At 37.1% G+C, this 19,423-nt stretch overlaps 1 protein-coding gene across 40 annotated transcripts in view; it reads left to right on the top strand.

Annotated features, from left to right (window-relative positions):
- LOC139676164 (pro-resilin-like) overlaps nt 1-19,423 on the top strand; it is a 50,733-nt gene that overhangs the window by 16,958 nt on the left and 14,352 nt on the right. For 21 of the 40 annotated variants that reach the window (XM_071564821.1, XM_071564804.1, XM_071564832.1 and 18 more), the window contains exons 17-55: nt 479-508; nt 763-798; nt 1,133-1,174; nt 1,456-1,485; nt 1,742-1,777; nt 2,990-3,025; nt 3,360-3,401; nt 3,683-3,712; nt 3,973-4,008; nt 4,406-4,447; nt 4,718-4,750; nt 6,249-6,281; nt 6,541-6,579; nt 6,710-6,751; nt 6,924-6,959; nt 7,074-7,112; nt 7,440-7,484; nt 8,055-8,084; nt 9,225-9,263; nt 9,883-9,924; nt 10,107-10,148; nt 10,974-11,015; nt 11,563-11,604; nt 13,926-13,967; nt 14,071-14,109; nt 14,531-14,572; nt 14,676-14,714; nt 15,032-15,073; nt 15,177-15,215; nt 15,620-15,661; nt 15,765-15,803; nt 15,925-15,969; nt 16,432-16,473; nt 17,086-17,124; nt 17,440-17,478; nt 18,178-18,216; nt 18,475-18,513; nt 18,783-18,821; nt 19,286-19,324. In XM_071564821.1, the coding sequence (XP_071420922.1) occupies nt 479-508; nt 763-798; nt 1,133-1,174; nt 1,456-1,485; nt 1,742-1,777; nt 2,990-3,025; nt 3,360-3,401; nt 3,683-3,712; nt 3,973-4,008; nt 4,406-4,447; nt 4,718-4,750; nt 6,249-6,281; nt 6,541-6,579; nt 6,710-6,751; nt 6,924-6,959; nt 7,074-7,112; nt 7,440-7,484; nt 8,055-8,084; nt 9,225-9,263; nt 9,883-9,924; nt 10,107-10,148; nt 10,974-11,015; nt 11,563-11,604; nt 13,926-13,967; nt 14,071-14,109; nt 14,531-14,572; nt 14,676-14,714; nt 15,032-15,073; nt 15,177-15,215; nt 15,620-15,661; nt 15,765-15,803; nt 15,925-15,969; nt 16,432-16,473; nt 17,086-17,124; nt 17,440-17,478; nt 18,178-18,216; nt 18,475-18,513; nt 18,783-18,821; nt 19,286-19,324 (1,509 nt within the window). The remainder of the gene's footprint in view (nt 1-478; nt 509-762; nt 799-1,132; nt 1,175-1,455; nt 1,486-1,741; nt 1,778-2,989; nt 3,026-3,359; nt 3,402-3,682; nt 3,713-3,972; nt 4,009-4,405; nt 4,448-4,717; nt 4,751-6,248; nt 6,282-6,540; nt 6,580-6,709; nt 6,752-6,923; nt 6,960-7,073; nt 7,113-7,439; nt 7,485-8,054; nt 8,085-9,224; nt 9,264-9,882; nt 9,925-10,106; nt 10,149-10,973; nt 11,016-11,562; nt 11,605-13,925; nt 13,968-14,070; nt 14,110-14,530; nt 14,573-14,675; nt 14,715-15,031; nt 15,074-15,176; nt 15,216-15,619; nt 15,662-15,764; nt 15,804-15,924; nt 15,970-16,431; nt 16,474-17,085; nt 17,125-17,439; nt 17,479-18,177; nt 18,217-18,474; nt 18,514-18,782; nt 18,822-19,285; nt 19,325-19,423) is intronic. The other 19 variants (XM_071564791.1, XM_071564805.1, XM_071564796.1 and 16 more) reach the window with 19 other exon arrangements.

Here is a 19,423-nt window from a genome sequence, read left to right as displayed (position 1 = left end):
AAGCTACTTATGTCAAAAACAAGAGTATGAATTTGAAAAATACTAACCTGATGGTATCATAAATTCTTGGAAACTAAAACTTGAGACTATTCATAATATGAACTCAAGTACAAAGGCTCTACAAGACTTCCTCCTTTTGCAGAGCTGGGGGTGGGAGGGAGGCAAATGTCTGTCAATATTCTCTGTAGCATGACATACAACGAGAAAAATATTTCCCATAGGTAGGTATGACTTCTAGGAATCGGCAACGGGAAGGACAGTACTCAACATCAAAAACACTCAAAGTTGGCAGCCTGCACCTCAATTTGAGTCATGGCTTTTGCTGAGAGTAGGACAATGTGCTGTACAGATGCCAGCATACAGTTCTGCCTCCTTTGTGCTTTTTGAGAAAACCACATGCAGCTGTTTTGCCGTAAACACTATACTCTTTTAAAAAGGCTCTTGGAAAAGGTGGTAAATATTTTCTCTTTTTTTAAAGGGTTCCCAAGGCAGTCAGTCCTATGGCCAGGTGAGGCATTTTTTCTGAAATACATTCAGCTTTTCTATAGGAACCTGTCATGTAAACAGACTTTGCAGTGTGGGGGGTCTTTTTCCTTCTGAGTGATGCTTAGTGGTCCTAGATTTTGGTTTTACCACTGAAATACCATGAAGGAAAAAAGAGGAATATAGTACACAGGAAATTTTGGTGGAAATGAGCTTTTCTGTTGCAGCTTTCCTAACACTATAGCTCTGTTTGCAAAAAACTTCTTGCCTTCCTTACAGGGCTTCAGACCTCAAAGTGGCAGTTCCTATGGCCAGGTAAGCATCAGGCAGTCACCAGCCAGAATGCAGCATCTCAGAAATGGAGTGCCATGGCATTGCAAAAGCACCAGCCATCCCTCAGAATCTGATCTGTGAGGGACATTTTCTCTGAAAGTGTGCATTCTCACGCTCAGAATTTACCCACATGCTGCTTATTTATCTGGACTCCCAGTGTGTGAAATCATGGCACTCAGCACCCTCATGAGAGTCAGGAGCATGTCCTGCTCTTCATTCTGCCCTGCAGAGCTTTAGGGAGTAGTTGCTTGCTTTTCCTAATGCACGCTGAGTCCCTTAGCAAAAGAGAAGTAACCAAATGTTGTCCTTGCCTTAGGGTGGGCCAAGTTACTCAGGCAGCAGCAGTTCCTATGGCCAGGTAAGCAAAATGGTTCTGCTGTGGGAAGTTCTTCACTGAACTCTCTGTGACCGGAATGACTGGCACATTTTGAAGAGTGGTGTTTCCCTTGGCAGCCTGCACCTCAATTTGAGTCATGGCTTTTGCTCAGAGTACGACAATGTCCTGCACAGATGCCAGCAAACAGCTCTGCCTCCTTTGTGCTTTTTGAGAAACCCACATGCAGCTGTTTTCCCATAAACACTGTGTTCTTTAAAGAATCCCCAGTGTGAAGGTCGTAAATATCTTCTCTTTTTTTAAAGGGTTCCCAAGGCAGCCAGTCCTATGGCCAGGTGAGGCATTTTTTCTGAAATGCATTTAGCTTTTCTGTAGGAGCCTGTCTTGTACACAGACTTTGGGGTGTGGGTGGGTCTTTTTCCTTCTGATCATTGCTTAGTGATCCTAGATGTTGGGCTGTACCACTGAAATACCATGAAGGAAAAAAGAGGAACTTGTAGTGGAACTGGGGTTTTCTGTCTGGTATTCTATCATTCTGCAGCTGTGCTAAGACTATACAGCTCTCTTTGCAAATGATTTCTTGCCTTACAGGGCTACAGACCTCAAGGTGGCAGTTCCTATGGCCAGGTAAGTGTCAGTCAGAACACAGTATTTGAGAAAGTGGAGTTCCATGGCCCTTCAAAATTTGGCAGATATTAAAATTTTTTTTCCATTTCTATTGAGTTCTTAAAAAAAAAAAAAAAGAGTCTTTGAATCTCTTTTAAAACTTTTGTTGCGAAAATGACCATTTTGTTTTTCATGGAGATCTGCAGGGATATCGTTTATTTCTGCTGCTATCTTATCCTTTCCATAGGTATGGAATTTCAAAATTCATGGTAGAAATAGTCTATTTGTTGCTATTCCCATTCTAGTTGATCTACATGGTACAAGACAAATTCACAGTCAAATCTTCAGTGTCTCCTTTGCTCTCAGTACAGAGAAACAGTGTTGGGCAGCACTGGGACAGGTTCTCAGCTATAAGGAGGTTTGGTCATGGAGCCTGCAACTGAGAGATGTTTACCTCCCTTTACAATTTTTATGTAAATTAGAGCAGGCCTGAGATAGCTATGAATTTTTTTAAGATCTCCATGTCAGTAGAAATAGACAAGACGCTTCAAATTCTTTTTGGTAATCCCCATCTTCATAACTGTCCCAGACAGCTGTGGCACATGTCTGTATGTATGTGAAACAACTGCTCTTTCACAAGATTATATCAAAGGCAGAGTGCATCAGCAAATTATACCCACAGTAACTTTATATTATTGAGAGTTTTTTAAAAAGTACCATCATCCTTGGCTAATTCATTTGACCTGCTAATTTTAATTGCATTGTATTGTTTACATTTTATAAATCTATATTTTTGTACGATTCTTCCTTAATTTTAAAAAATTACTTTACATCTTTATTTTCTCTCAGAGGAAGGGAACAGTGCAACTGAGGCCCATGAAAAATACAAAGACAGGAAATCAGTATTCACCTACTATTAGCCATCTAAGCCCTCTGTCCAATAAACAGCAGTGAAAATAAACAAAATAAGAAAATGTTGCATCCCTTCCTGGAAAATCTTCATAAGACTAGAGTCCTGTCTGAGACTGATGTAAAACTACTCTAAAATTCTCATTCAATAAATACAACTCTTCATCGTGAAAAAGAAATATCAAAAATAACTCTAGTTAAGCATCAGAGTCTATATGTTCTCTATCTTATTCTGGCTTTTTTTCCCTAACAAAGAAACAAACCCAAGGGGGGAATCTGCTTCACAAATATAGTAATTATGAATCAATAATTAATTTCATACAGGGCTACCAGCCTCAAGGTGGCAGTTCCTATGGCCAGGTAAGCATCAGGCAGTCACCAGCCAGAATGCAGCATCTCAGAAATGGAGTGCCATGACATTGCAAAAGCACCAGCCATCCCTCAGAATCTGATCTGTGAGGGACATTTTCTCTGAAAGTGTGCATTCTCACGCTCAGAATTTACCCACATGCTGCTTATTTATCTGGACTCCCAGTGTGTGAAATCATGGCACTCAGCACCCTCATGAGAGCCAGGAGCATGTCCTGCTCTTCATTCTGCCCTGCAGAGCTTTAGGGAGTAGTTGCTTGCTTTTCCTAATGCACGCTGAGTCCCTTAGCAAAAGAGAAGTAACCAAATGTTGTCCTTGCCTTAGGGTGGGCCAAGTTACTCAGGCAGCAGCAGTTCCTATGGCCAGGTAAGCAAAATGGTTCTGCTGTGGGAAGTTCTTCACTGAACTCTCTGTGACCGGAATGACTGGCACATTTTGAAGAGTGGTGTTTCCCTTGGCAGCCTGCACCTCAATTTGAGTCATGGCTTTTGCTCAGAGTACGACAATGTCCTGCACAGATGCCAGCAAACAGCTCTGCCTCCTTTGTGCTTTTTGAGAAACCCACATGCAGCTGTTTTTCCATAAACACTGTGTTCTTTAAAGAATCCCCAGTGTGAAGGTCGTAAATATCTTCTCTTTTTTTAAAGGGTTCCCAAGGCAGCCAGTCCTATGGCCAGGTGAGGCATTTTTTCTGAAATGCATTTAGCTTTTCTGTAGGAGCCTGTCTTGTACACAGACTTTGGGGTGTGGGTGGGTCTTTTTCCTTCTGATCATTGCTTAGTGATCCTAGATGTTGGGCTGTACCACTGAAATACCATGAAGGAAAAAAGAGGAACTTGTAGTGGAACTGGGGTTTTCTGTCTGGTATTCTATCATTCTGCAGCTGTGCTAAGACTATACAGCTCTCTTTGCAAATGACTTTCTGCCTTTCTTGCAGGGCTCCCAGCCTCAAGGTGGCAGTTCCTATGGCCAGGTAAGTGTCAGTCTGTTACCAGTCATTATACACCATGTGTGTGATGCTCACATATATATATTGAGAAATCTCTGGTTTGTTTCTTAATGTATTAAGTAGTCACTAGAAGTGGGACTTGTGAATTTTTTTCATATGATTTTGGCAATAATATGCTCAGTGGAGCAGTTGTTTCCCACATAGAAAGGAGTGTATACAGGTGTCAGCTTTCTGGTGCACTATACTACTCAACATATACAATCCTTTACCAGAAAATTCACACCTGGATGTAGTTGCCCTTCTGCCTTTTCAGCAGTTGGGCAGCTAAAGCACTTGAAAATTTATTTCTGTATTTGAAATAGAGAAAAGGAACAAAAATGAATATCTGGATTACAGGCTGCTTTTCTTTTTTTTTCCCAAGCAGGGTGGATCTTCTTCAAGTGGCAGCAGTGGGTGTGGACAAGTAAGTCCTCTTTCTCTAAACTGTTTGAGAATTTCCACTTCCATTTGTGCATGTGTCTTGATGCTTGTGAATATGTGGGTATGGAAGTGACACAGGGTAAAGCCCAATGCTTAAAGGATTAAATAAAATTAAACTCACCCTCTGTAAAGTTTTATGTTGAGTTTTGTTACATTCATTCTCATATAATAAATTTTAAGAAATCTAATTACTTTGAAAGAAAAATGCAAACTTGAGCATTTACCTTTTTTTTTTTGTTTACTTTTTTAACAGGGTGTTTCATATGACAGCAATCCCTGCCACCAGGTAAATGGTCTTTCTCCTCTCATTTTAAGATGCATTCAAAATTAGTTTTGCCACTAACTCAGTTAATAACAACTTCAGATTCATGTAGCACAGATCCATGTAGTCTTACCAATGAGGAGATTAGAACTCACTGTCTTCCTATACCCAGGAGTATCACAGGGCCTTTGGAGTCTTTTTCCCCCTTTTTCCCAGCATTACACCTGTGAAAGGTTTCGCATTGTAGGACATTATGGCCAGATTCTAGGAAGAAGAAGTCTGCTACAGAGTTGCTTAACTGGCATGACTTAAATCAGGGCTGGAGCTCATCAACCTCTCTGTGGACTTTTCCTGTCAAAAGTCAGAAAATATTTTAGGACTGCCACTTGAGGTTCCTGGAACAAACAATTCATTCACTTTGTGCAGTAAACAAGAGATACATGTGTATTTGTTACAAGTTTCAGTGTTGGAACTCTAAAAATTACTATCCTATAGGATGTCAGCTGTGTTTAAAGAAGTACACTCTGTAGTGTTGAAAATTAGTAAGAAAAAAGTAATAGATGATTTCTTTTTTATTCACAATACTTCTTTTTATTCTTACTGAGTTTTCACAAGGAATAGTAAAACTGAATAAATTATTTGTATCAACAAACACTGTGTTTTAGCAATATAAATATATACTATATTTATAAACACGTAAACAACATGGATGTTGCTAAAATATATTATTATGATGCAGTATAGCATATGCAATGCACCATATATAATATACACTGTAACTTGAAAGAATAATACATTAAATAGGTATGTAATTATTTTATAACAGCATTTATACGTTTTCTTTATGAAGAGGAGCTATTTCTTTGTAACACTAAAGAAAATGCTTATATTTTGTTCTAAAATCTGCTAGAACATTGAAAGATAATACTTTTTATTTCATTTTCCTTTGCCTCTTCAAATGAAGTCTCAGTCCCATTTTAGTGAATGGCAAATACCCCACTCACTTCAATAGCTTAAGATTTCCCTGTTCTTATTATGCGCTATTGACACTAATACTGCTACAAATGTCTTTTCTGATTTCATTTGGAGGAGTTCCATTCCTCTTCTACAGAGAGCACATTGAAACACCCTGTTTTATTTAAGAGCTTTTCCTCAAAGCCACTGTATCTCACAGGTCACAGTTTTCTGTGTAATAATGTTACCAGGGGAATTTTTCATTCCATTCATATAAATTGGGTTTTCTACAGGAGAAAAAAAAAGATATATTCTATAGAGACTTTCCAGAATGGAACTAGACATTACTAAAAGTTAAATGTTTGTGGTTCTTTGACATATGACTCGTATGGTATTTACCTTTATGCTATTGGCAATCTGTGCTTACTCTGTTAGAAATTATATTCATATTGCATATCTACCTCTGCTTCTAACTCTTCCTAAGCAAGTATCATAACTTTCATTAAAAATATTAATATTGATAAACAACAACTGTCTAAAGCATGCATAACTTTTGTCTGATTTACAGGGTGGATCACAGGGTGGATCACAGGGGGGTCAGGTAGGCAGCTTTTTATTATCCATTGGTAAAAACTTTTTAAGCATTTCTAATTCAGAGTGTAGTGTTCTTGCTCATGAGGGTATAGACTCTTGCAGAGTCTCCTCAGCTCCATCCTGTAACTCATTCTCTGCAAACATACTTTTTATGAGCCCTGAAATTCTGTTTATGTAGAAAGAACTTGGCAACGCAAGATAGCTCTGCACATTCTGACAAAATTCAGCTCTTCAACATTACAACTGTTGCTGTTTTGTTTTCACAGGGTGGATCTTACTCCTCACAGAACTATGGTGGTGGCCAAGTAAGTATTAGATTATTATTGCCTCCTGCTGGGGTCTTATGAGCTTTTATTTCCATGGTGGCTGATCAATATCCAATCTGCAATACTGTAATATTAATTCTATTTTTTTGTTGTTGTTGTTTCTTAAAAGAGTGGATCATCATCATCCTCACAAAATTATGGTAGCAACCAGGTAGGTAGACCTTGATTTTCTCCTGATAAGAATTTTTATCATATTTGATGTTATCTAGATATCTCGAAAGTTGTATTTGTCCAAAGGAATCCTAGGCAATTGTTTATTCCAGCTTTACAGCCCCTGAGGGAAATCAGTTTCTTCTGAAGTAGGGTTTATATTTGTTTTGTAGGATGAATCCTACTCACAAAACTATGGTGGTGGCCAAGTAAGTAATATTCTATTTCTCCACTTACACATCACTTCATATAAGCTTTAGTGTCTGTTCAAAATCAGGCTTCTACATCCTAATTTTTCTGATTTTTGTTTGTTTGTTTTAAAGGGTGGATCATCCTCCTCAGACACCTACTATGATAATCAGGTAACTTGTTCTTTCTTTCTCCTAATTACATATTATTCATAGTTTCTGCATCATCTTTCTCAAAGATGCAATAAAACATAATTGTTTCTGTGCCCTTGTTTTGGATTGGGTTTGGTGCTTTTTCTTCGCTGAAGATTGGAACATTCCCTGTAAGCAGCTGTTGCAGCTGTGGATTTGACTCCTTTTTCTTCCTTGTAAAGACCTTAATTTAATTTAACTGTTTTTCCTTTGCAAAAGCATCTCTTCTGTCTTGCAGAGTACAACATAAAAATGTATTTTTAACAATCCATTTTGTGAGAAAATAACTGGTACCTGTTGCTTTTCTAGGATTCACAATATTCCCCAGATGATAATCCCAACGCTTGTGATGATGTGAGTGTGCTTTCTCTGATGTATTTTCATCACAACATTTGTCATGTAGATGAGAAAATATTGCTCTGCTACAGTCTTTTGAGCAGAGTGATCCAGAATGCTGAGCTCCCACACTAGCAGCTTTTTCAGCTACTGCAACTTGCTGGAAATTGTCATATATGTGTTTACAGATATAGTTTGTCCTTTTAAATGCATCTAACTTGATAAAATACATACATACATATACATTTCAGTGGCTTTGCAGTAACAGAAGATTTTCCCCAAAATCTAAGGGTAAATTTTATAATAATTTTCAAATTAAAAGAAAATCTAAAAGAAAATATTTAAATATATACAAAGAAGAAGTAGTGATGGATATTCCACTGCTTTTCATGTTGCATTTCTACCAATCTAAAGTTGCTATTAAAATGCTTTGCAGTTTGTAATTATAGGATTTCAAATTAATTTAGACAAGACTGTGACGAACGTAGCAATAAGTGATTTTTGTTATGTCTTTATGCAGTATCAGAAACAATTAGATTTCTGTATTTAAATAATTCTTTTAAAAGGAAAAAATTTATTCTTTTCCAGAGTGACACCACCTACAATGCCAATAGTCAGGTAAGCACTTTGCTTCTTCTGTAACATTCAAGTTTTTATGATTAATGACAGTGTTAGTAACTGAACACTTCTACATTAGACTTGTGGACCTCCAATTGTAGTGTATGATTACTTTATAGTACTCTTCAAAAAGTTAATTATTTCCTTATTTTCAAGGCTGCTACACAATTATTTAAAACTGCACAATACAGAATATATACTAATACATTATCTGTGTAATATATGCACTTTGACTGGATAGTTATTTGGAAATTAACCACTTGTGAGCATGAGGCATGGAGCCACCTCAGGCTTTTTTCACTACTTACTCAGATTTAAACTCACTTTTATGCTGTTGTGGAAAATAACCTTTGTCCCTGGTCATACACTCTCTGTTAAGACTTTCCATCTGTCCTGCAAGCAGAAACTGTGATTAACATGGATAGACTGTGACCAAGCAAATATACTGTTGTGTAAATGACATTTTCTCTAACTTCTTTCTGTTCCTAGAAAGCTTTTTCCATCTGTCACAGCCTCCTTTTGTTTTACTGCCATCTAGAGTAACAGCAGCTACTTGCCTTTCTCCAGCTGGCAGCCATACACTGTCCTGCTTCATCGTTTTCCCTGTTTTTCCTCTCTGCTGCTTTAGTACTGCACCAAACAGGTTTTCTAGTTAGTAAGGAGGCCCTCTGAAAACACCCTTTGTTTTGCCTTGTATTTACCTTTAATGCATTGCATTAGGTTCAGTGCAAAAGGTTCTGAAAAAAAATCCTTCAGCAGCAAGCCCTGTTAAGGACCCTCATCACTTCCTCCTTTGTTCACAAAGGATGCTAATATTGCCTTGGTTATCTCTATCCAGCCAAAGGACAAGGAATGCTAAAAAAAGAAAAACCCAAAAAATCATTAAACAGGTTGTTCTCCAAACCACAAGGTTCAGCTGAGGGAGACTCCCCAAGGCAGGAACTTCTGATGAAAGAATGACAAAGTGAAAATAGACAAAAAAATATGCTTTTTAAGACCCTTACTGATATTAAAATGAAATCTCTAGACATTTTCCATGTCCAAAATATGTCATCTTGACAAGTAGTAGGTTTGTGCTGAAGTATTTAGTGTAGACAACTCCTCCTACAAAGTAGTAACAATCTTTTGGCTCCTTCACAGAGGTCTGGTTGTGCAAAGAAGAAAGTTCTTGTTGCCCGAGTAAGTAACTTTTTTTCTTTTCTTTTTCAGCTGCTTGTAGGATTTTAGCCCTAACTATATCTAACTTGTCCTAATTAGGCCTAATTTATCCCTAAATATGTTGTCCTAATAAATATTCTTCTACTTAAGGAAAAATTAAAATAAAATTGCTTGGCTATTTGCCCTTTGCATGAATTTCTTTAAAGAAAGTATATATATGAAAATAAAAGACATGTAAATCATGTTTTGAAGTATCAGGCAGCTTAAATTCCTGTTTTTCATTAAGCACATACAGAGTTGGTCCAAGCTAAAGTTAAAATTAAATGAGTTTCATACAAAAAAAGGACAGCTAAAATTTTAGCTAAAGAAAGATAAAATAATGAAGTAAGAAAGAATAATTTTGGTAATTTACTGTGTTGTGTAGGGGATACAGATATGTGTATTGTAAAGCTTCAAATCAACTCAGCAGTAGCCTTATGAAAATTACATGCCAATTACATTTTGTAATAAGCCATTCCCACTCAATGTGTGTATAAAAGGGTCTGGAGCTCTTTTAAATGATTATGGGAGTTAAAAAGAAAGCCTATTACTGGTCATAGAGTTTTAATATCCTAATAGCAAATGTTACTGTTTTTTACAGGATACATCACGTGTTTTAAGCAGAAGAGCCTATGATATACAGGTAAACCATTCTTGTCACCTTTCCTGAGCTACTGCTGGAGTTACAGCTCCTTGCTGTATCTACACAAAGAAGGACCTAGTTTCCACAACAGAGAATTCTGTTTGGTGTGGTAGTTCCTTCCCAATAGCACTATGGATGTTAATGCATTACCCTTATGGAAAAACGTGTCTTTTTCTTCACAGAATGCATCTTCTCCTTCCAACGGCAGCCACACTGATGCCCAGGTAATGCATGATATCATTGCAAGGAGCTCTCTGATATATTATATTTCATTCTGAAAGTTAGGTTCCATGATTTTTCTGTGTTGAAGGATGCTATTTTGATTTGGCAGCATTTTCCCTATAATGCTATAATTTCGTACAGTTGTAAATAGCGATATAGTCTCTTCTGTTCCTTCACTCCTTTAAGCAGGTAAGCATTGCAGGTGTTTCTTGACATAACATTTTGTAAAAATCATTTGCAACACACAAAAAAAAAATTGTTTTGGAATCTTTTTTTTTAAACAGTCCTGCTCTAGTGATTGGCCAAATATATGTGTGTTTTATTTTGAATTTGAGAAGAAGGTATATCTTAGGGATTATGTACTTCTATTACAAAAGTAGATCCAATCTCCATATTCTGTAGGATTATGTGCTGATGCAGCAGTGTATATGTTAGAGAATTTTGTGAAATTTAACTGATCCAGACTCAACTGATTCTGTTTTATGTTGTATTGGTATGCATCAGCTTCCCACAGATCTGAAATCCTGCTACACCCCATATGATGTAGAATTAACACTCGTGTAACACTCTCTGTCTCAAGAGAGTTTGCAGTCAGATTTCTAAGCTCCTGAAACTAGGTGTTCTTAATAAGAACCCACTCCCTGTGTATGGTATCAAGTTACTAATTACATTTCATCCAAATTTATGTTTTCACAATAATTCAGCAGATGGTGCTTGTTGGTGCAGGGAAGTAGTAGAAAGAGTTTGCCACCTCCTTCTCCCTACATAATTTTATGCTTTAGATTCTGATTAAATGCTTTGATAAAATATACTTGTTTTCTTCACAGGGTGGATCATTCATTGCAACCAGTGGTGGATCAAGTAATCAGGTCAGAATTTTCTTTATTTTGAACTAGTCTTGTCCAGATTGCTGGTAATTAAGCTAAATAAATTTAGTACTAGGAGTTTAAGTAAAGTGGTTTTGCATAGAAGATTGGCTGGTTTACCCATTACATTGTAAATTAAATGATGCTGCTCAGATTAAATTTATCAGAAATGGCTCTCTGAAGTCACTTTTTAACACTGTTTCAAGTTCATGTATGTTTTATTGGTGAGAGCACAGTGGTGATTCTCTGTACTCTTGACTACTCTGATACTTCTCTCCTGATGAGCATCTGTCCTTGAGACTCAGCTCTGAGAGAGGTACAGGCAGTGTAACTCCCAAAGCAAGTGTTACCTGGACAGAGCTGTGCTGTCCCCTCACTTGTTCTGGGTATAGGAAAGGTCACAGCCACTCTGTAATGCCACAGTCTTTCTTCTCCTAAACAGTTTCATGTCTAAAATAAGATTTTATTTTAAACTCCCAGAAAGCAATAATTGTTTCTGTTTTGTGTGTGTGTGTGTGAGTTGTTTGTTTGTTTGTTTTTTAATTTATAGGGTGGTTGCGTTTGTCCTGATGGAAGCAGTGGTTATAGACAGGTAATTATTTTTCTGAGTTTATACTTCCATCTACATAATGGAGTATTTTGAATTAATCACCTAGTAAATATGGACACTTGGTTAATACTAAATACTAATGTTAATTTCGTTAGTATGGGTAGAAGTATACACAATGAAATGGAAGAATGACTTCCACTTTAGTTGAGATGCATAATTTACCATTTGGCCTCTAACCTTCTGTAACTGTGCTTACTGATCCAGATGCTTTGTCACTTGGCTGTTACATGCTAATTATTAATTACTTTCAAAAAAACAGTCATATGCCTTGTAGTAACCATAGAATTTAACTGCATCCAGCTTAGTTTCCTTGTCTTTCTCACTGGTGCAATAAAATACTGTCATTAAAATATCAAAATCTGATAGGTGTCTCAAAATTTAATCTCTTAAACCAACATTTAATTTGTTCCTTCCCATAAAGAAAATCTCTGCAATTTCATTGTCAGTTGCACTGGATGAACTTTTCTTAGTCAATGCCTCTCTGCTGGGAAAAAGGCCAAAAAATGTGTGGACCTGAGAATTATAGACTAGTTTTACCAGGCTTCTGGCTTCACCTGGCAGAGCCAAATGAACTTGGATTTTAAAATCACTCACCTCTCACATCACTCACCTTAAAATCCATCACCTCTCTTCTACCAGAATACTTATTTTTGAACTTTTTATTGAAGCTTTATTTACATAAACCCACTTGAAGGGTGTAAATTTCTTTTTTTTTTTAGTTTTCAGTTTCAACAAGAATAATTTTATCGATTATTGTTTCTATAGAAAAAACCCACTCTATTAAAACAAACTAACTATATGAAGAAATTACTGCTGCCTGAACTTAACTTCATTAACATAAAATATGCAACAGTAATTTTGGTCAGATAAAATACCACTTCTTTCAGCTAATTGAGGCTGAGCACTAATCATGACCTACATGTTTTAAAATATAAACTAGTTATTAAAATAACAAATATTGCAACTTCATTGAGGAAAAATTTTATTTGTCATTTGATTGTAAATCTATATAAACAAATCCATTTACAAGGAAAAAAGTGAACATCTCCATGTAAGATTTCATTCTAATAAGCCCTTTTCCATACATGCTTTACTATTGCAAAAAAAGACTTAGTTTTCAACAGGAATCCACCACAATTTGGCTGGGGAGAGGAGAGTGTATTTAATTGCTATTGACACATGAAGAAAATAAGACATCGAAATTGGATACATTAGAAAATCAGTTCTCAGTTCAGATGTGCCCACTTTGGTACACAAGAGACTTGTTTTTCAGTTTATGATCATATCAGCTAATCAAATTAATTTATGATAAAGTAGGTAGCAATAGGCTTGATCTTTGCCTTCACCCAACAGTAAAATTCAGTGATCTTTGCAAAGGAATAGACTAAATTAAAAATCAGATTTGTCTTCATTTCCTGCCCAGGGCCCTCTGCCCATGGCAGCTGCAGTGCCTTAGATTAGCGTGTAAACAGATGGGCCTGATAGGTAGGTACATTCTTCTAACAAGACAGCAACCTATAGGTAGATGAACACATACAAATAAACCACCATTCACAAATCTTGCATGAAAGAGATAGTTATCTACTTCCTTGAAGATTCTTCAGCACAGGAAGAAAATACCTGCAAAAAGCTTCCTTCTGACTTTGAAAGCTGTGAGTTATACGAAGGTCTCTTCAAACCTGGAAAATACTGTAAATTAAAAGTCAAAGCTTTATATATTTAAACCATCTTGTTTCAAAGGAAAAATGGTTTTCCTTATGTGGATATCCACATTTCTCACACTGCAATTATTCTGCTTTTTCTCCAAGTTTCAACAAAAGGCAAGACCTCAATCTATGAATAGTCTCTGAGGAAACCATCTAACCATAGAATAACACTGTCCTTGTTCTTGTGTGTAAGGGGGATATGACAGTAATAGTGGATGCTATGATCTGGTAAATAGTCTTTTCTTTTAAGAAAAAATCTGCTCTCCTAAACACTGTTTACACTTCGGAAGTTCAGTATTCTGGCAGTTTTTCAAAAGACCATCGAGGTAATGATCATCTATAAGAACAGAGTCTGCAAGGTATAACAGGATTCTGTGATTAGAAACGGTAAAGTTAAATGTCACTCCTTTTAACCTGAAGGAAAAAAAAACCAGAACCTACTAAAGTTTTACTCACCTCTAACAAAAATGCTCTGGCATTCTCTTTTAATGCTTGCTGTAACGGCCTCTTCAAAAGTTTTATTTGAAAGAATAGAAATTCAGAATGGAATCACATAAATGTATGCAGGAAAATAGCTAGTCTGTGTTCTCATTTCAGGGAGCCCCAGGTTCTCCATACAGCACATATTCTGGTAACCAGGTAAACATTCAGATAAAATGCCCTATTCAGAAGCTCCATCCAAAACCTTCCCTTGAAGGAGTAGCCACATACGAACCAATAACCCATTCTGTCTTCTGCACAGGGAGGGCCTTTCTTCTATCACGGAGGACCCCATGGACAGGTAGTAGTTCTTCCTCCCTTACCAGGATAACACAGACTGCCATCCTCCTGGTGCCAGCACTCCCAGTGCTGTGGGTGCTGTGACATGCCATAATTATAGACCTGAGTGTCATCTCTTAGAGGAGAAAACTTAAATTAACCCTGATGTAGCCCAGAGATGTGAAGCTTGACAGAGAACAATACAGAGTGGTATCTGCAGCTTCCTTGCAGAACACAAATATCAGCAGGATAAGGAAGTTGCCACCAGATGATTTTTTTCCACTGCAGCAGTAGTGGTCTTGAATTCTATTTAGGTACATAAAAATTAGCTCAAAATTGTGAGAACCAGAAAATTGTGAGAACCAGAAAATTGTGAGAACCAGATATGAAGGTATTTGAACTCTCATCTGCAGGAAAACAGCTGGTCTGTGTTTTTCTTTCAGGGCGGCCCAGGTTCTTCCCACAGTTCCTACTCTGGTAACCAGGTAAATATTCTGGTCACTGTGTCTTCATGGGAGCAGTGTAAAAAGTGTTCCTTGAGAGAACAATTCAACTGCAAAACAGTAAATTCCTATGTTTTCTGTGCAGGGAGGGTCTTCCTTCTACCCTAGTGGATCTTACGGACAGGTGTGTGTTCTTTCTTGTTTGCATAAATAACAGAGTACTTTTATTTTCACTCTTACACTCCCCATGTAGTGGCTGTTGTAGAGTACAACACGCAAAAATTGCATCAACAATTTGTAACTTAGAACATGAAATCTGCTAGAGGAAAAAACTACATTGTATTTACAACTTCCATGGAAGGATCTTTCATCCAAATAAGAAAATTAATGATAAAAATTTCCTTCTTGTTTAACAGTATTGCCCTAAAGTGAGAGTTGGATACATTGGTATTTATACCATCCTGTATGCAGGAAAATAGCTAGTCTGTGTTCTCATTTCAGGGAGCCCCAGGTTCTCCATACAGCACATATTCTGGTAACCAGGTAAACATTCAGATAAAATGCCCTATTCAGAAGCTCCATCCAAAACCTTCCCGTGAAGGAGTAGCCACATACGAACCAGTAACCCATTCTGTCTTCTGCACAGGGAGGGCCTTTCTTCTATCACGGAGGACCCCATGGACAGGTAGTAGTTCTTCCTCCCTTACCAGGATAACACAGACTGCCATCCTCCTGGTGCCAGCACTCCCAGTGCTGTGGGTGCTGTGACATGCCATAATTATAGACCTGAGTGTCATCTCTTAGAGGAGAAAACTTAAATTAACCCTGATGTAGTCCAGAGGTGTGAAGCTTGACAGAGATCAATACAGAGTGGTATCTGCAGCTTCCTTGCAGAACACAAATATCAGCAGGATAAGGAAGTTGCCACCAGATGATTTTTTTCCACTGCAGCAGTAGTGGTCTTGAATTCTATTTAGGTACATAAAAATTAGCTCAAAATTGTGAGAAAGAGTGTAAGGTGAGAACCAGATATGAAGGTATTTGAACTCTCATCTGCAGGAAAACAGCTGGTCTGTGTTTTTCTTTCAGGGCGGCCCAGGTTCTTCCCACAGTTCCTACTCTGGTAACCAGGTAAATATTCTGGTCACTGTGTCTTCATGGGAGCAGTGTAAAAAGTGTTCCTTGAGAGAACAATTCAACTGCAAAACAGTAAATTCCTATGTTTTCTGTGCAGGGAGGGTCTTCCTTCTACCCTAGTGGATCTTACGGACAGGTGTGTGTTTTCTTGTTTGCATAAATAACAGAGTATTTTTAATTTCTATTTTGTCTTTGAAAAATGGAAAACACTTTCTTGGAAGAACCAAATTAATCAACTTTTCTTGTTTTCTTTACAGGGAGGGTCTTCTGTTTATGATGGCAGCAGTGAATCGTATGGTCAGGTAAATACTCTTTTTTTCTTTTTCTATAAATGGTGCTGAGGGCAAGTACCTTGGGTCAAATATACAGCTGTGTTCTGTATCTTGGCTCTCACTATCTTTTAATGAAAGTGGTCTTTCTCCTTGAGGAGGGAGTAAATTTGTATCATCTTTCAGGCTGCTTCATTAAAAGTTTATAGAGGAGTAAAAAGTGGAGTGCCTCCAACCTTTAATGCTTCTTCTCATCAACAATGCTAGCTTTGAATTACCTGCAAGATGAAGGTCTCTTCAAAAGTGAAATTAGAATTTGAGTTGAAAAATATGTTAAATTAGTGTTCTAGAGACATATCTCTGAGATGCTCAAAAACCATTCTGATAACCAGGTAAATAATAATAATTTTTAAATCTTTCCAGGAGATCCCTACGGTAAGTGTTAAAAAAAAAAGGCTCTTCACAATATGAAAATTATTTATCTTTTCTGAACAGGGTGGATCCTCTGCATACAGTGGTGCTGAGTCTTACGGCCAGGTAAATGTTTTTTGGTTACTATACCAAAAGCTCAGGCTTGCTGTGTTGGTTCTTATGTGCACTGAGTTCTACATTTCAGTTATTTTTAAGTGACCATGACCATGGAAATGCCACTTTATCTTTTGTTTCTCTTTACTTTTATTTGCCCCTTTACAACTCAAAATGTTTCTGTAATGCAGGGAACATGATGCACTAGACATGCTGCGCTACTAACTGTGCCCTATAATAGTCAATATTTTAACTACTTTAATGTTTATGCATTACCTCATTCAAAAGGAAAATATTCTGTGTGTTTACTTTACACATTTTACTTATGCAGAAGGTGTTGAAAGTAATGATAGTGGGATTTTTATTAACTTTGTAAATTAACTTTACCTAAAATTTTTCCCTATATAAATGCATGTTTGCTAGGAACATTTTTTTCCAGCTTCCTTTGCCTAAGCAACAGGTAAATTTACATATTTTTTCTTTTCTTGCATATTCACTGGTTTAGGTAAAATTGGAGATTCTAAGCAGTTTGTTATTTTTATTCTTGTTTATTCTCCACATTTAAGAACATGTGAGAGTCCTTTTTATATGAAAGTAAATGAGGTTTTTTTCATTATTTTACAGGATTCACCTTCCATAGGAGACAGCGAAACTGATGAGAGTGTAAGTATTTCTTTTCAACTTTATCAATATCATAATTCACTACCTTTTAAAATGCTGATGTTTTCCCCTGTAACACTCTGGAGGAAATAACTGAGATGTAATCTCATTCCTTTTTTTCTTATGTCAGGATTCAGCTTTCAAAATAAAGAAATGCCATTCCCCACAAATGAGCAGGAAAAGAATTTGTAGCTGCTTATCCTGTAGTCTACACCTTTAACCTTCCCAACAAGAAATATTTTCCTTTGCCTTCCACCCTTGCTTAGAAAAAAATCATAGTATTGGCCACTGCAATAACTAGATTCTAACATTTTTTAGGATTCCTCCTCACCCTCTGGCAGCCGGCAGAGTGAACGGGTAAGTGCTCCTTCCTTACATGTTGCCAGGGCGTGTGTCCTGCTGCTTGGCAACTGCAGCCACCAAATCCTCTGTGGCAACTGGAGTGGCAGCTTTGAGTGAGGGAGAGAAAGTCCCCAAGCACAGAGGACATGAGGATATGGCTGAAGAGTTAAAGCACCACTAGAGACCCCACCCAATGCTGAGGTGCTCTTGAATCTCAAACTCACATCACACACGTGATACCACAGTTTACTTCTTCAGGTTCCTGTGCTTTTTATGTCATTGTTTGACTGCAAAGGGCTTCAATACCATGATTTTTCCAGCTTTTATTCTAAGTGCAACCCTTTGCTTTCTTGTGCTGTATGATCTACTTATGAGGGCTTCCATTTTTCTGTCAATTTTATGTGGAACCCACTTTATTTAATCTAATGAGAATTAAATGACACAGATTGAGAAATTATTTTGTTGGAGGTATAATATCTCTCTAATTGTTGTATCGTAAAAAATGTCTTTCACCAAAAGACCAATTATCAATAGTCAGGAAGGGGCATGTCCTATTTTATACAGAAAGGCAGAAGATTTTTTTGTTGTTGTTCTTGAACAATCCATACCAGAAAATTAAAGAAAGTGGAGAAGCAAGGAATGTTTACGTACCACCCTGATCTTTCCAGGTTTTGGTTTTTGTTTTTTTCATGTAATTTCAATGCATTTTTCCAGGATTTTTATTCCCCAGGAGGCAGCCAGTCAGGTGGACATGTAAGCATCTATTTTATTCATTATTTGCAGTTCCCTTCCAGAATGGCTGTACTATTTAAAAAATTATCCCAATGAGTAAATTGTACCAAGCCATTTATTTCCTAGAATTTCTCATGACATCTCGCATCATGTTGTGTGAAAGCAAATGGTAAACTCTTTGGAAAAAAGCCCAAAACATTAAAATTGTGTGTCTTCAACAACAGTCTTGTTTTCCAGAAGACATTTTAAACAAAAATAAATTGGGTCTGCTTTTTGTAGGGATCATCTTCTCAAAGTGGTGGCTACTCAAGTGGACAGGTAAATATTAAATGTAATTTTGTAATTTTGACCTGGATTATCTGTTATACAAATGTTTGAGGCCTCATATTGCATTACAGCAATTTTTTGTCTATGAACAAGATTGATTCATTCTTCATTATATATCCCTATGTAGAAGTCCAAGTGTAAGCAGAATGGTCAAAATACAATTCATGTCTTAAGTGATGTTCTAACATCTGCAAAAAATAAAAGTATTAAGTATTTGGTATTAATTTGTAATTTTTAAATAAAAAGTGATTTTTTTTCAGGGGTCACCATCATCTGGAAGCAACCAGTATAGTGGGCAGGTGGGAAATTTTTCTTCATTGTGGTTATTGTGAGTGGGTTTTTCCCCCAGAGTACATATTTCCAGAAAATGTTGCCAAATTGGTACTACCTAAGTTTCCAGAGTACTGTGTGGTTTATTTTATCCTTATAAATCTTTCTTCACTGTCATTGTCCAAGCTCGCTCGGCCATGGCAGATGGACCTCCAGACTGAAACGGTGGGGCCAGTTCTGTGCACGCTGTGCCACCCCTAAAAAAATGCACTGCGCAGGCTGGAAGGGCACACCCACATGGGTAGAGTCCTTCCCAAATCTTCGTTCGCGAAGTTTGGCCATACATACGTAAATCTTTCTATAGATAAAATTTGATTGTTAACCAGATAGATTTTTAAAACATAGTTAAAAGAATTAAAGACAACACATTGTAATCAAATGCACATGTCAAAACTTAAAGAAAAATTTTAAAATGTAAATATAACATTTACAGGGTTCATCTTCTTCAGGAGTCAGCCAGTCTGGTGGACAGGTATGATCTTCTTTCTCCACAGTCTTCAGTTGTGCTAGTGTCAGGCATTCACAATTTATTTTTCATATATTTTCTTCACCGAAACTGTTTTCCTTTACC

Source organism: Pithys albifrons, chromosome 10 (assembly GCF_047495875.1).
Source record: "Pithys albifrons albifrons isolate INPA30051 chromosome 10, PitAlb_v1, whole genome shotgun sequence".
In the NCBI taxonomy this organism is placed as follows: Eukaryota; Metazoa; Chordata; class Aves; order Passeriformes; family Thamnophilidae; genus Pithys; species Pithys albifrons.
Note: the sequence above shows the minus strand (reverse complement) of the source record. Positions and strands in the feature narration are given on the sequence as shown.